The following is a 15,123-nucleotide window of genomic DNA, read 5'->3' as shown; positions in this document are numbered from 1 at the left end:
AAGTTTTACAAATTTGCAATAATAATCTATCTTGCTCTTTTATTTTTAACCAGGAGTACTTGCCAACACCTTCCGTGAACACGCAAGCTCTGTCAGTGAGGAGCGAAAGTGGATTATATTTGATGGCCCTGTTGATGCAGTCTGGATCGAAAACATGAACACGGTTCTCGATGACAACAAAAAGGTACGAAAAAGGACAAGGATAATTTTCTTGGAACAATATAACCTTTGCACGCATTGCAGGCCTATGGGTAGGTTAGCTATGCGTTCGAGCCAAGTGGCCTTATCCCGGTTTCTGTAGCATGAAGCGAATAGAAATATTTCTTCTATCCCTTGATGGGATGCTTGTCCTTCACAGGGTTACCCCCAGCATTAATTCACCGGTACTCATTTATACACCCGGGTGGAGAGAGGCACTGTGAAAGTTAAGTGTCTTGCGCACTAACCGTTAGGCCATCGCGCCTCCCCAAGGCCTATGGTACTAGGTAATAAATTATCGTTGCTTGCTTTAAGGAAAGGTAGCTTTGAAGAGTTATCATCCACGTTTGTCGTCTTAATGAGAGACCACCAAAGCAATTAAACTGTATTATTGTTCTTGCAGCTGTGTTTAATGAGCGGAGAGATTATTCAGATGAGTTCACTGCAGAACATGATTTTTGAACCTCAAGACTTGGAGCAGGCTTCACCAGCCACAGTCAGCAGGTACAAAACAGTAACTGATGACAATTGCGGCGTGCATAAGATTGCTTTCTTCTCGTGCATCAAGAGCGTGCTGTAGTTTGCTTTCTTCATTCTAGGACTTTGACATTATTTGTTGTTGATCCTCACAGAAGCACTCTAAAGGCCAGTTTACACGAGCAATTTTTATGTGACAATATATTTGCTGACAAGCTGGCGTGTTAGCTTTAATGTGACAAATGAAAGTTGTCACATACGAAAAATTGCTCGTCGACTCGCAAATATTGCGTCAGTATATGTGGTAACCAATCTCCCCCTGGGCACTGTGCGCGCGTATCTCTTTGCATATCTCTGCTGTCCAAGGTCACTACTGACGCACTTAACTTTGAACTGACAAATAATTGTTGTGTCATCTACGCGATCAAGTATACACCCTTTTAATAAGTCGAGACGCCATTTTGAATATTTAACTTTTCGCGAATGACGTCGTTAATGAAATATTCATCTGCGCCTCGACGTATTAAAATAAAGTATCTACCATTGTAATAGGCCGAGGTCTCACTTTGAATATTTTATTAATGACGTCATTAGCGGAAAAATAAAAATTTAAAATGGCACCTTGACTTATTAAAATGGTGTATATTTGTCACATAAAAATTGCCCGTGTAAACCCGGCTTATTATCAAATAAAAAATATAGCTCCACTATCATTTGTATGCATGACATTAGAAACCCAGATTAGCCTGGCAAAAGCGTCGACGTTATCAGTTTTTAGAGTTTAATTCGCTATTTAAGGTGGCCATGGGCTACCAGTATTCAAGTTGTCTTGTCTTCTATTCAGATGTGGCATGATTTACATGGAGTCGAGTCAGCTAGGCTGGGAGCCGCTGGTAGCGTCATGGATGGAGAAGGAGTATCCGCCAAACCTCAGCGCAGCCAGCAAGTACTCTATCCAGGTTAGACTTAACAATGTGAACTACAATCTTAAATTTTTTTAGCTAATACTTTGATATCTAAATTGTTCAACTATGTGTTTCAATTGAGTGTTATTTCTTTCTCAATTGTCCGTTCTTTCATGTCCTAGCTGGCCGTTTACTCGTTGCATTTTGTCGTGACTGGTTTCTGTTTACTCCTTAGATGATGTTTGATTGGTTGATTCCCCCGTGCGTGGAATTCATCACCAGGCAATGCCGTGAACTCGTGCGAACCTCACCAATGCACATGGTCAAGTCTATGTTAACCATGTATTCCATCCTACTGGACGAGCTAAGGTAAGCGGGCAATTAAGAGGGCTAACTGCTTTCTCACAAGTAGTCAATAAAGCTGTAGTTAGCCCATCAAATGACACGCACAATGTGCCTTTGGGGGCAGTAAAATAAGTCCCACTTTCAGATAATCCATACGAGACTCCAGAAGAATGCCCTTTTCACTCTAAAAAACTTTCTCAAACACCAACCTATAATGGGAGTTTAACCCACTGTCACAAAGTAGACTGCGACAAAATGCAAGGCCGGATCATGTTCTAATTTATTATTTTTCTTACCGTTAGAGAGCCACCCGAGGAGGAAAAGAAAAAGACCGTTATGGATGAAGAAGAGTTTGAGGCAGCTATAGACGAGAAGTCGGCCAAGACAGAGGCTGAGATCATGCAGTGGCTCCAGTCCCTTTTCTTATTCTCTCTGTGTTGGTCGATCGGCGGGAACCTGGACACTGATTCCAGGCTCAAGTTTAGTGACTTCCTTAAAGTCCTGGAGGCTGGCACTAACAAGCAACACCAAAGGTTTGAATAGAAATTTACTTTTGGTTTAAATTAAATTAATGCATTACTAACGAGATTTATTATATATCCTGGAATAGCTTTGCAACTCCTTGTATTTTAATCTCTTTTCTCTTGAAGAGTTTCTTAATAGGCGGGGCAAAAAATCTGCCAAGGGTTTGCTAAACACTACTTATTCAATGTACAACAAAGGGCTGTGAAAAGTAAACCAAAATGGAGGCGAGTACCAAATTATCTGTCTTTAGGAGAACGTGGAGCAAAGAGATTTTATTTTCTTGTTTATTTCTATCTAGTTTGATTTACCTGATTTCTTCGACTCATTAATGTGTCAAGCGACAACACAACGGCAACAAGAAAAGAAAGAAAGAAATTAGGCAATTAACATTTCAATTTGTTTATTGCTTTTAACTCGATAACATTTACGCTCTCAAAAACTATCCTGTCTTTGAAGAGTTAATGTAAGTGCGAGTATAGTAGGAAAAGCAATCGGTAAACATATTCTTCCATTTATGCAGACCCAAAGATCTAAAGCTACCAAAGAACTACCAGTTTCCAGGAAAGGGAGTCATTTACGACTTCTTCTTTGACAAGTCAACCTTCGGTACCTGGCATCCATGGGAGAAAGAAGTGTTTATCGAGGAGATCCCAGCCAACGCCAAGGTGAATACACGTAAATCCTTGAAGAAAAGTCTCATGGAATACCATAACGTAAAACGAATAACATAAAATAAATGAAATAAACTACAATAAAATATAATAAAAAAAGAGAATAAAATAATCGAGCGTTACGTAGTTCCAGCGTTTGTCTAAACAGCTAATTTTCCGTGTGAGACATAAGTTTCTACTAATAGCTTTTGGTTAATACCATAAAAAGGTTACTGTTTTTTATGTTTTGAATCTGCCTCCCTGAGCACACTTGCAACCTCTTAAATGTTGAATTGGTTTTAAGACGCATTTTTTCCATGGAAAACGACGCTTTATTGCTGGAGTCTCTTTGTTTGACAAAAAGTATTTTCTACTTTGACTGCGTGAAATATGTTGTTTATAATCTTATTAAAAACCCCTCCGGTTTTTTTTTTTATTCCCCCATATTATTTGTTTTTTCCTTTTTTTTTTTTTTCCCCTTTGAAAAAAACCGCCCCCCCGTTTTTCTTTTAAGTATGGTTTTTTTTTTTTTTTTTTTTTAAAAGAACAAAAAAATATATTTTTTGGACTGCAATTCTTTAGAGTTTCTACTAAAACTGCGCCTCGTTGACTATTCGCTCATAGAAAACTCAGGCTCGTAGTCTAATTGTTAAGTAGATGTGAGAAATGATTGCTTACCTTTCATCCAATAAACAAGTAAAATACGTATAATGTTTAATACCTAATTCAAGCAATCACTTAAGTGTGCAATAAAAAATTGTCCTTTGTCAGTTGAACGATGTGTTTTCCCTGTTTTATTTATTGACGACTCAACAAAATCAGTACTTCAAAATTCCTTCTCTGCAAAAAAATAATCTTAACAATCTTCTGTGAATGCCGAGGCCTATAGGATAGCCGATCTCGAGCTGATTGGGCTTGGCTGTTTTTATGAGATGACTAACCATTATACCTATAAACTGTCCTTTTTTGTATATTTGCAGCCGAATGAGATGATCATTCCCACTACAGAGACAGTTCGTCAGCGTTATTTCTTGGAGTTATTCCTCAATCACGAAAAGCCATTGCTGTTGGTTGGTCCAACAGGAACGGGCAAATCAGCCATTACTAACAACTATATCCTACGAATGCCTTCAGACAGGTAAGTTAAATAAATTAGCTATCGAAACTTGAAATGTAAAGGCTGGTTTCCATCTAGTGACTTATATGGTAACCGGTCGGTGTTAAAAGTTCTTCCTGTGTACTTCCCCAGTTACTGTGTTACTCTCTTATATAGAGTGACTACTGCACACCACCGCAAGGAAAAAGATGGCGGCTGTACATTTTACCACAGTACCTTGCAAACCTAACACAGCCAAAAGGCATACAGGAGAGATATATTGTTGGCAAAATTCTTCCCTCTTGCTAACAGGTTTTAAGTTTTTAAAACTTTTCTGTACGCTTTATGAGCTCTTTTTTTTTTTGGGGGGGGGGGGTGTGAGGGATTGTGAATGGATGTACCTCTGTCCATCTACAGTGGATTGTTTAACGTAACGGTCGCAAGTAGTACGCATCGGATCTCCCTTCTCTTTGTAATTACTTTTGAAGTTATTTGGTAGTATATAGACATGCATGCATGTTAAAACAGGTAATTAAGACCCTATAGCTAAAATATTTGTTGTTCATTTAACGCTACGAGTTTATTTTAAAAAATGTCTGAATTTTTATTCCAGGTACATCGCCAATTTCATGAACTTTTCCGCCCAGACGACTTCAAACCAAACTCAGGACATGATTCTTTCAAAATTGGACAGGTAATAACTCATCTGTAACAACTATTAATTGCAATGGAGGTGAGTATCGGAGGATATTTTACAGCTCTTATTGGTTACGAAGTCGTTTTCCATGAGGCCACTGGATCGAAACGCGGTTGTGATCGTATCATTACGTTTTGCTCGGCTTTATTCTATTAAAAATAAAAAAGAAACGGCCGCTTTCTGTGTACAAAGCACAATGATATAAACGCTTGGGAAAGTGTGGTATAATTCGAAGTTTTCACGACTCCAACTCACTTTAGAAGCCTTTCAACCAATTATACCACTCTTTTTTTTAACGTAGCCCTGCTACTCATTTTGTGCAGTACTAGAGTGCCTCTCATTCCTTGTCTGATCAGCTTCTGAGCTTGGTTATTGGTTTCCTTCACAGGCGAAAGCGTGGCGTCTATGGACCAGCCATTGGTAAGAAGGTGGTGGTCTTTGTAGATGATCTTAATATGCCAGCTAAGGAGAAGTATGGTGCCCAGCCCCCCATTGAAGTTCTGCGACAGTGGATTGATCATGGATACTGGTTTGACAGGTAAAGTGTGTTGTGTGTCAGGGTTGGGTGGTTATCCTGTAGTTCCTAAATCAACTAAAACTGAGAGAATTACGATTGAACAAACACACCACACAAAGTAAAGTCAGTGGAAAAATCTTTTAGTTCTTGGAAAGACACATAAAGTGTAATTTCCTTCAGGGTAGAATCGGAGGAAGTTGGACAGGATATCGCAAAGCTAAAGTACAAAAATAATCGTTGTTGAAAGAATGAAGAGTAAAGCTTATTCTATTGGCATAAAATAGTGATCTTAGTTGCAAACTAGTGTAGGATTTGTGGATATATTGGTAATTCTTCGCCAACGTAACAAAAGCTCGTGTTAATGCAAGTTATTAGGCGAAAATAAAATGCTGGGAGAATTCGAGAAGCTGTGGCGTTGATCCTTAAAAATAGTACGTCAAGGATGGCGCCTCTTGTAAAATTTTACCTTAATTTTTTCAAATTTGCCTTTCGTAATCCGTCTCAATCTGTCCCAATATAAAACCAACCTTGTTCCTGTTTGGATTATTATTACCTCTTTAGGTTTGCTCTGATTTGAAGGCAATTTGTTACGTCGCAAATCTAACTTAATATGTAGTGACGTAGCTACTTTAAAATTGAATCATTTTAAACAATATATTGAAACTGCCCTCGTAATATCTTTTATAGGAAAGACACATCAGTACTCAAGCTTGTTGATCAGTTGTTAGTGTCGGCCATGGGTCCTCCCGGTGGAGGCAGGAATGAAATTACTGCTCGGTTCCTGAGGCATTTTAACATCATCTCCATTGACTCGTTCAGCACAGAAACAATGAGAAATATCTTCTCTGTCATCATGGACTGGCATTTTAACAACCATGGCTTTGAGATGCAGATTCGACGGTTTTCAAAGGTAGGGCTGGATTATTTTGACTGGTTTGCTTATTACAGGATTAGTGGCAGCTTCGAATTCAATCTTCAAGTTATTTCTCCTTTCTTAAAACTGGCTTTTAAAAATAACTTCTCTTTGTTTTTTATTCCCCTTAAAGTTTTACCACACCCAAATCCCGTATACATCCCTACTTCCTGGGTTCGGCCAGCAAGCCCCTAGATAGAATACTACTCCATGGCTGACAAATTCCCGTTACCTAGCCACGAGCCTGCACAGAGATACAGGCATGTGTTCACACGAAGTAAGGCACTGAAGGGTAAAAAAGCAGATGGGGAGAGAGGGAGAGATAACAAATCCCGCTTAAAACTCAGTCACGCTTTGAGTACTGAACGCTGCAACCTGGCCTGGCACTTTCTTGATACTGGTGACCACTTAAAAGGGTCACTGCCTACAGCAAAAGGCAATACGTTCATTTTATTTAACCACATTTAGTGACTATAAAAGTCAAGGAATGAGGATTACTTTTGAAATTTGCAAGGTAACAAGTTATTTTTGTCAATTGTTTACCAAGTTTGTTTTATTGTTTATCTTTTTTCAGATTATAATTAGCGCTATCACTGAGGTTTACACTCAAGCTATCACCAGCTTCCTTCCCACACCTTCTAAGTCACACTATGTGTTTAACCTCAGGGATTTTTCCAGGGTCGTACAGGTTCGTGTTACATACAACAGCTGTCTGTATCCAGTCACTCAGTTGCATCTGAGAGCGGTCAATTTTTTTTTCTTTGAAACGTCGTTAAGTGCTTTACTGTTGTTATGCCGCTTCCTTAGCTCGGATGCCTCAACTTTTTCCTTACTTACCAGCCATTATTTTAAGGTTTCTCTTGATCTTAATTCCTGTTCATTTGTCCGGCATTCCCAATATTTTGACCCAGCGCCTTTATTAATAAAGGGAAATCTGTAACCATTCTCGTTTTAGGGAATTCTTCTGTTTCCTGGAGTCCGCGCTACTGACCCAGGCAAGCTGATCAGACTGTGGGTGCATGAAGTTTACCGCGTTTTCTACGACAGATTAGTGGACTCTGATGATCGGCAGTGCTTCTTTGAAATAGTAAAGGTACGTTTTCACTTTGTGGCATCACTGACCTGGCAGAATAAGTATGATTTTTCATTCGGAGCTCAGGGATAACGTCACAGGTGTTGCTAAGCAACATTATGTGTTTTAAATGCCATGCTGACGTAATTACTGTGAGCGTCCGCGCGTTTTCGTGGTTGAATAAGAAATAACGGTAAGAACCGGAAACACTTTTGGTACCTCCATGCAGATTTGACTAAATAACTCTTATTTTTAGGACTGGTCAGGCGTTTATTAGTGTACTCAAATCCTCATGAAGAGTTTAACCAAGAGGTTTGAAGAGTAAGAAGCTGAGGATTCAGCATTTTAGTTTATCAGTCATCTGATGTCGTAGGGAACAAACTGTTTTCAAAATGCTTCGGTCTGCAGTCCCCTCATGTGTGGACTTTAACCTCCTACTGCTGTTACTGCGTGCTTCTTGAACTAAGTGAAGTTCTGGTATATTCTACTGTTCAAAGGCGTCATTGTAAAGTTTTATTTGTGTTCACTGCAGAATGTGATGGCATCTGAGTTCAAGGAAAAGATGAACAATGTATTTGAACACTTGGCAGGCAGAGGAGGCGTGGTTACTGATGATTGTCTCAGGAGGTAAGACCTCTCACCAAACGGCAACTTAAATGCGTCACAACTTTCAGGAAACGTTTGATCGCACTCTCTTCTATGTCAATAAAAACTACTTTAAAAGACAACAGAATGTGTTTTCCCAAACACTGATAGGAAGGGGCGTGCCCACATATTGATACATATATTCAGTCCAAGTGCGAAGTGTCCCAACCAATTGTGTTGGGGATTGGGGGTTTTAATTTATATAAAAAAGAAATTAATTGATAGTAACAAAGTTAAACAAAACCGCTGTCGGTTATCTGGGGAGAGGTTTGTAATGTCTTGCTCTACCCGGACATCGCAAGGTTACGTGTATTCTGATCAATTCGATATGCTATTCCACGTTTCCCCCCGCACAGTTTCATTTGTATATTAAGCAGTTCTTTTTATGAAAAGTGATTTTCTCTAACCTTGGTTTGCATTTTTATTCCCCAGCTTGTTTTTTGGTGACTTTATGGACCGTAAGGCGAATCCTCGTCTGTACGATGAAATACAAGACACGGAAGGTCTTAGTACGGTAAGATCTTTATTTTTGCGTGCTTGTTGTTAAGTATGACAGCTGAGTCATCAACTGTTGAACTTTTCAGTCTTCTGATCGTGCGTATTTACTGCATACGAACAGTGTTATTTAGGATTTTTTTATTTAATATTTATTGTGCTAATCGGGTTCAATCAATACTCCGTCCATGCATGTATCCGTCTTCATATGCAAACGGTATACAGTCAACTCTTTCTAAAACGGACATCGTTGGGACCGGCTCAAACTGGCCGTCTTATAGAGAGTTTAGTTACAGTAAAATAACTGAAAGACGGCAGGGACAGGACCAACATCAGGTGTCCGTCTTATACAGGTGTCCGTTAAGAGAGAATTGACTGTAAACGATGAAAAAGGGTGGTATTTCGAAAACGGTTTTCAAGCCAAGAACTTTCCGTCTTCCCGTGGACGGAAAAACTAAAATCTTCGAAAACAGTGTCGGTCGTATTTAATATCATCGAATCCAGTCTACTGCACTGCTGTAAAAAATGATAATGCATGCGCAGTTATCTCCTGTAGAGGCGTAGAAACAATAAAAAAAATACAAAAAGCGGTCAGGTGAACAGTAGACGTTTCAAATGTGCTGTAATGCTTTTTCCGTTTTAAAATATACGCGTGTGTGCAGCTTGGCCGGTCGGTCCTCGCTAATGTTTTTTCATAGACTTTCTATATGTTTCGCCTTAGAAAAGTTTTGTTATAGGTTAGGACACTGACACGAATTTGTTATCAAAAGATAAGGAGAAGTTATGCCATTCAGTGGTTAAGATTCCTTTTGCTGAAACGCCTCATCCAGAAAGTTCATAAATAACTGAGCCTTCATCATGTTCACTCCAAACCCATAGTGAGTGCCATCATAACTGTGAACTCCAAGAGTTAAGTTAAAAGTGTCAAATACAGGAACACCAACGGGTTCTAGAAACTCTCTCATGTCTCTGTTAAAGCGAGAGATTTTCTCATTGCCTTGAGATTCAAGAAACGCAATCGGTTTAAGGCTACCATGCGCGTGTGTGGTGAGCCACACAATAAGCGGCCATTTGCTTGCCGCTTGTTTTTTGAGCTGTAAAATCGGTTCAAGGTATTCACTGGACACTTTGTTAGCATTTAGACCCATGTGGAGCCCAACTCCAATAGCAATCACTGAGTTGGTCTTGTTAAGTTTTTCCCGGACCTTGCTAAGCGCCAACTTGGCGTGTGCTATACTATAAAATTCGTGAAAAGAATACTCAAAGTCTTGTTTCCCCTGGCAAAATTTCCCTTTTGGTAGCTGGGAGGTGTTGTGGGCGGTTTTGCCATGACAAGTCGCTTTACCTGCATCCACAAATTGCATGTCGCCTGAACATAGTCCTCTGTGGGTTTCGTCGATATCTTTCACAAGACAGCCAGTTTCTCTGTCGTCTGTGAATAAAATCATCAGTGCGTTATGAAAATGCCTTACTAACGAATCACCGATTAACTGAACACTGGAAACTCTTTCGGATAACAACTTGCAAGCTTGCTTGCTGGTAAAGTTTTTAAACTCACAGCTGGAAGAAGTAACGAATTTGTTAAGCTCCGCAGCCACCGTGTTTCTAAAATCCGTGCATCTTTCACACGCACAGTTTTCTTGTCCTGTTCCACACCTAGCCAGCTCGTGATTACAACATGGCGCCGTGCTGAGAGGGTCACACAGCGAGGGAATGGCTGCCCCAAAATCGGGTGCAACCAGTGGATACATGTTTCCACAACGCATATCCTCTCTGTGTAACCTTATCGGCAATCCCCGAAGCTTTCTAATTCTTAAGTCTTGTTCTCTTCTGTGGAATTCATCTTCGGTTCGAAGATCGTGGCGCAGTCGCCATTTTCCATTCCGCATTTGCTGTATAACATCGGTACAGCGCTTTTGTTTATAAACAGTATTGCTCCAAATTCTAATCACAGAGACGGTGAATTTAAATTGATGTTGTGAAAACACGTGGAACGTAGCAACAATAAGCAGTGTTGTGAAAAGCACTCTGCAAGTTTTCCAGCTGCAGAGATGTCGAAATCCAGGCACTGTAAATAAAAATTGTGTGCAACATTCTAAGTGCAGAGACAGTCTGTTCAACATTTGTCTTATCTTAACTACCCTTGGTTAAACAAAATTAACTGAATTGAGATTCCTGATTGTGAAAAGAGTTAGGAACAGGTCCTAATGGTTCCACCTGAGAGACTAACTGGTCCTACCTGCCCTTACTCACAGCTAGTGTTAATTGCACTATTAAAATCAGATACAAACGTAATCAGCGACTCTTGCCGTGAGGGCAGAAGTAGACCACTCATGAAATCAGTTTGCTACGCCACACACGGGTTATTTTTACTTTTTTAAAGGCCCAGATGTTGAATGGTCTCTGTCAGGTCGTCTTGCTCGTGTTTAATTTTGCCGGGCTGAGGTCTTTTGTTTTTAATAAAAAAGAGTAAAAGTTACACTTGCGCTTGAAAAGAAACTACATGCCACCAGAAGTACCTGTCAACAGATCGTTTCTACTGCCGCTGTGTTTCATTTTATCTCTTCGGAAAAAGATAATTGACAGAAATGCAGTCCTTTCGTGATAAAAAAAATGTTAACTAGTTTCGTGAATCATATGAACATTATTAATAGCACAGAGTGTTGACGCCATTCCGCACGCGCAAGTTGTGAAACGTTTTAAAGTTTCTTATTTTCTTCGCGAAGCGAAGGTGCATTTCTCAGAAAAATGGCCAGGAGTGTTTTTTTTTCTTTTTGTTGAGTCTCAACTTCAGAGTAAATTCCACAGTGATTGGCGCTTTTACACTGTAGCAGGAATCGAAAGAAAAAAATAAATTGTTTTACGTGAAAGTCTTGTTCTCTTTTTGCTGTTGTTATAGCCTACGCTTATACGCCAAAATGAAATATGATTGGCTGGTTTACTCCCGAGTACTGTAGGAATCGAATCGTTTTAATATACCAATAATTATTCTCCGGCTAAAATATCAACATTGATATTTCTACGATAGTAAAATTGTGTGTATATACCATTCGTTTTACTCATAATCTTGTAAATAACGATTCACAAAACCCTCAGTTTCGTAGCAAGTTGTTGGGAGTCGAGGTTGAGGGTGAACAAAAATACAAAAAGATGAAGGAAAATGTCCACCCCAATATTGTTTGTACATACTGAAATGGAATGCTGGAAAGGTCTATTGGCATCTCTGCTCGTTTTTGCTACTCATTTTGGTGTAGCAGATCTCCAGTTAAAACAGTAAACAGTAGTAGCTCGTAGGTAACCAAGCTATTCTGGGCGGGCTAATATATTTTATGTAGACTACAACTGACCCCTTCTATCTCTTCCCTTTTCCAGATAATGGATGGATTTCTTGACGATTACAACGTGTCGAGCAAAGCTCCTATGGACCTGGTTTTGTTCAGATTTGCCATCGAGCACGTGTCAAGAATCTGTCGAGTACTCCGTCAGCCCAATGGACATGCGCTGTTAGTGGGTAGGTACAACTCAGTTTTGATATATATGGTGGACGTAGTTTCTAATATCTCGACAGCCTAAGCTACTAGCTCGCAGTTGGGAAGTTTTGACGATCAGAATTTATGTCAAAATTATTGTTTTGTTGAAACGTTTTCTTTTTCCACAAAATTGTCGAGCAGCTCACTTACTGCCTTCCTTTCAGGGGCCCCCAAAAAAGAAAAAAAAAAAAAACGAAACAACAAAACAGATTTCTAGTAATCTTCTACCGTCAGCTGATTACGTTTTTAGAATCTCTATTGCATAAAGCAAAATAGTCATAGGTCTGGAAAAAAGTCAGGGCATTTTGTTTTCAAGGTCAGGGAATTTATTTTCTGGTCGGGAAAAAATTTTTTTTCTCAAAGTCAAGAAATTTTATTCAGTTAAGCTTGTGACAGGTTTTGATAATGAGTGTTGTTGATAACGACCGGTTATGGTTTGGCGAAGACAAGTCGTTTTATGCTAAAGAAAGAACAACAAATTTTAAGCTTTAGTTGGCCACTTTTCATTTGCCGGACTCGTTTTGTAATGTTCAATGAAAAGTCAGAGATATTTTTTCTTCATAACTAGCAACCATGTAAAGGCGGGTTTTTGTTGTAGTAATCCTTTGTGAATCTTGTTTTAATGGTATTTGTTTAGGTATTGGTGGGTCAGGTCGTGCAAGTGCTACAAAGCTGGCGGCCTTCATGTCAGATTATGAACTCTTTCAAATTGAAATCACCAAAACCTACACCTTCACGGACTGGAGGGAAGATGTGAAGAAGATGCTGCGGAAAGCAGGCTTCGAGGGAGTGTCTACAGTGTTCTTGTTTGGTGATCATCAGCTTAAGGTAAGCATTAAGGCTTCTGATTTATGGACACTAGAAATAAAATCTGGGTTAACTTTTAATCCTGGCCTTTGAACAGCTGGGCCTTGGAAAGAAAATCAAAACTTAATAAAAGAAAAAAAAAATGATGTGGTGAGCAGATTGCACTGTGTTTCAATCGTCAATTTGTGGCACAAAAACGCTTACTGTATATTTCAACTTAGATCATTTTCTCGTTTGAAAGGATGAAGCGTTCCTAGAGGACATAAACATGATTCTGAACACGGGTGATGTACCAAACATTTATGAGTCAGACGAAAAAGCTGAAATCACAGAGCAGGTAAATGTCTTTTTTTTTTTTTTTTTTTTTTTTTACAGCTGCGGTTTTTTTTAACATGTTGCAGTAAAAACTCCATCTTACTTTAGATCTTAGATTTTGATCGTAAAATTCTGGAAAATGTATGTCTTTATTCGTGGTTTTAATTCTGACTTCACTTACACGAGACATTTAGTGCGAAATGTTTATTAAGGTTGAGTCTGTCAGTTACCTGACGCAGAATGTATCCTAAATAACATAATCTGTATCCTAAGGCTAAGAGCTTGTACTACGACGGAATATTGCAGTCAGAATATTTATTTCTGACTAGTTCGTTCCCATTCATGTATCTTTAATAATTGTCAGAAATTAAATAATTTCGTTTCAGTTCTTGGCCCTTATTTTTTGAAAATAATACACCTGAAGGAACCAAAGTTTCTGCTAAGCTACGTGACAATACGCTGATAGTTAAAATAAATGTTAAGTTCTGATGCCTCTGCACTTAGTAGAGCTGAATCTATTTGCTTTTAATTTGACCGCATCAATGTCATTTTTTCCTCATTCAATTTCAACAACATAAGGAAATACTTCGCGTCAGCTGTCTTATAAGTCAAAAGTAATACTTTAAAACTAGTCCTATGAAGATTGCGCATCGTCTTAGCTGTTGTTTTGTTCTCTTTTCTAACCAGATGCAAAACATTGTTCAAGAGAGAAACCTGAAGGTGGATTCCAGTCCATTAGCCATGTATAACTTCTTCATTGAGCGTGTTCGCCGTAACTTGCATGTGGTGTTATGTATGAGTCCTATAGGAGACGCCTTCAGGAACAGACTAAGAATGTTTCCATCACTCATCAACTGCTGTACTATCGACTGGTTTCAGGTTAGACTCCTTGTTAGTAAAGAACATACAAAAAGTACACGGTCTCTGTAGTGGGATATATATATGCTATTTGCCGGCCGGGAGGTCCGTATAGGAAAAAACTGTACCGGAGGTCTTGAGTACGGCCCGAGGCCGATATTTAACCCAAAAATTGAATACTTCCAGCCAAAGATAGCTGTTTGAAAGACTGTAAAATAGCCGCAGTTAGCTCCCTGAATTTTGTCAAGTTGGCCCCATGATTTTGCCTCTACACGCATGTATTTATAATGGCTTGCATAGATCACAAGGGCAGCAGACATCCTCGAACTATTCCATACGTTTTCGACAATCGACTTTTGTACTGTTGTGTGACTTCTTTTACATTAATGCTTTCGTTTTGTTCTTCAGGCCTGGCCAGAAGACGCCTTGGAGATGGTAGCCAATAAGTTCTTAGACGACGTTGAAATGTCCCGTGAAGTTAGAGGAGAATGTGTTTCACTGTGTAAACACTTTCATCAGAGTGTGCGAGGAATATCAGAGAGGTAAACACTCACTCATTCCAACAATTTGGCACTAAGTCTGGTTTTGCAAGCTGTTTGGAGTCATCTTTTACAATTTACCACAAATTTGACGGTTTATAGGCAGGAGTGAGCCTCGACTAAGTTTACATTTTAACTTAGAACGATTGATTAGTACCACGACGGCCTCATCTTTTGAGTTTCTAGACAACTTGAGTAAAGTCTTAGACCTCACACTTTGGATAAGATGGGTTATTTAAAAGCGTTTCAAGTTGCCAAAGTAACAATCAAAGCTGAAGTGTGGTTTTCAATAGTGGCGGAACGCTTGGAATTTTTTAATTGAAACAAGGCAAAAAAAACAAACAAACAAAGGCTGCTGGAAATACCATACAGTAACTTTTATTACTTTGTAGCCCAGTGGTGATGAACAATGATCGCATTAAATACTGTCCTGGGGGACCTTTACAGCACTACTGCATATCTGAGTATTACATACAGTTGTTACTAAAATTAAACATCAGTAGGAAATGAATCACGATCTGAGTAAAACCTGCTATTTT

The 15,123-nt window shown here is 39.2% G+C and overlaps 2 protein-coding genes across 2 annotated transcripts in view; one reads left to right on the top strand and one right to left on the bottom strand.

Annotated features, from left to right (window-relative positions):
* Window positions 1-15,123, top strand: part of LOC144653016 (dynein axonemal heavy chain 3-like) — a 75,872-nt gene that overhangs the window by 36,031 nt on the left and 24,718 nt on the right. Inside the window, exons 36-54 of the mRNA XM_078512911.1 lie at window positions 54-184; window positions 602-702; window positions 1,520-1,634; window positions 1,816-1,949; window positions 2,228-2,458; window positions 2,971-3,115; window positions 4,081-4,238; window positions 4,810-4,890; window positions 5,282-5,431; window positions 6,098-6,320; window positions 6,898-7,011; window positions 7,279-7,416; window positions 7,928-8,022; window positions 8,473-8,554; window positions 11,908-12,046; window positions 12,703-12,893; window positions 13,114-13,209; window positions 13,875-14,066; window positions 14,454-14,587. Of these exons, the coding sequence (XP_078369037.1) occupies window positions 54-184; window positions 602-702; window positions 1,520-1,634; window positions 1,816-1,949; window positions 2,228-2,458; window positions 2,971-3,115; window positions 4,081-4,238; window positions 4,810-4,890; window positions 5,282-5,431; window positions 6,098-6,320; window positions 6,898-7,011; window positions 7,279-7,416; window positions 7,928-8,022; window positions 8,473-8,554; window positions 11,908-12,046; window positions 12,703-12,893; window positions 13,114-13,209; window positions 13,875-14,066; window positions 14,454-14,587 (2,650 nt within the window). The remainder of the gene's footprint in view (window positions 1-53; window positions 185-601; window positions 703-1,519; window positions 1,635-1,815; window positions 1,950-2,227; window positions 2,459-2,970; window positions 3,116-4,080; window positions 4,239-4,809; window positions 4,891-5,281; window positions 5,432-6,097; window positions 6,321-6,897; window positions 7,012-7,278; window positions 7,417-7,927; window positions 8,023-8,472; window positions 8,555-11,907; window positions 12,047-12,702; window positions 12,894-13,113; window positions 13,210-13,874; window positions 14,067-14,453; window positions 14,588-15,123) is intronic.
* LOC144653024 (uncharacterized) lies at window positions 8,574-10,872 on the bottom strand. Its single transcript, XM_078512930.1, has one exon. It carries the CDS (start codon window positions 10,656-10,658, stop codon window positions 9,333-9,335), a length of 1,326 nt encoding a protein of 441 aa, XP_078369056.1. The 5' UTR covers window positions 10,659-10,872; the 3' UTR covers window positions 8,574-9,332.

This window comes from Oculina patagonica, chromosome 5, assembly GCF_052425735.1.
Source record: "Oculina patagonica isolate OP01 chromosome 5, crgOcupat, whole genome shotgun sequence".
Taxonomy (NCBI): Eukaryota; Metazoa; Cnidaria; class Anthozoa; order Scleractinia; family Oculinidae; genus Oculina; species Oculina patagonica.
This window is presented reverse-complemented; position numbering and strand designations above follow the sequence as displayed.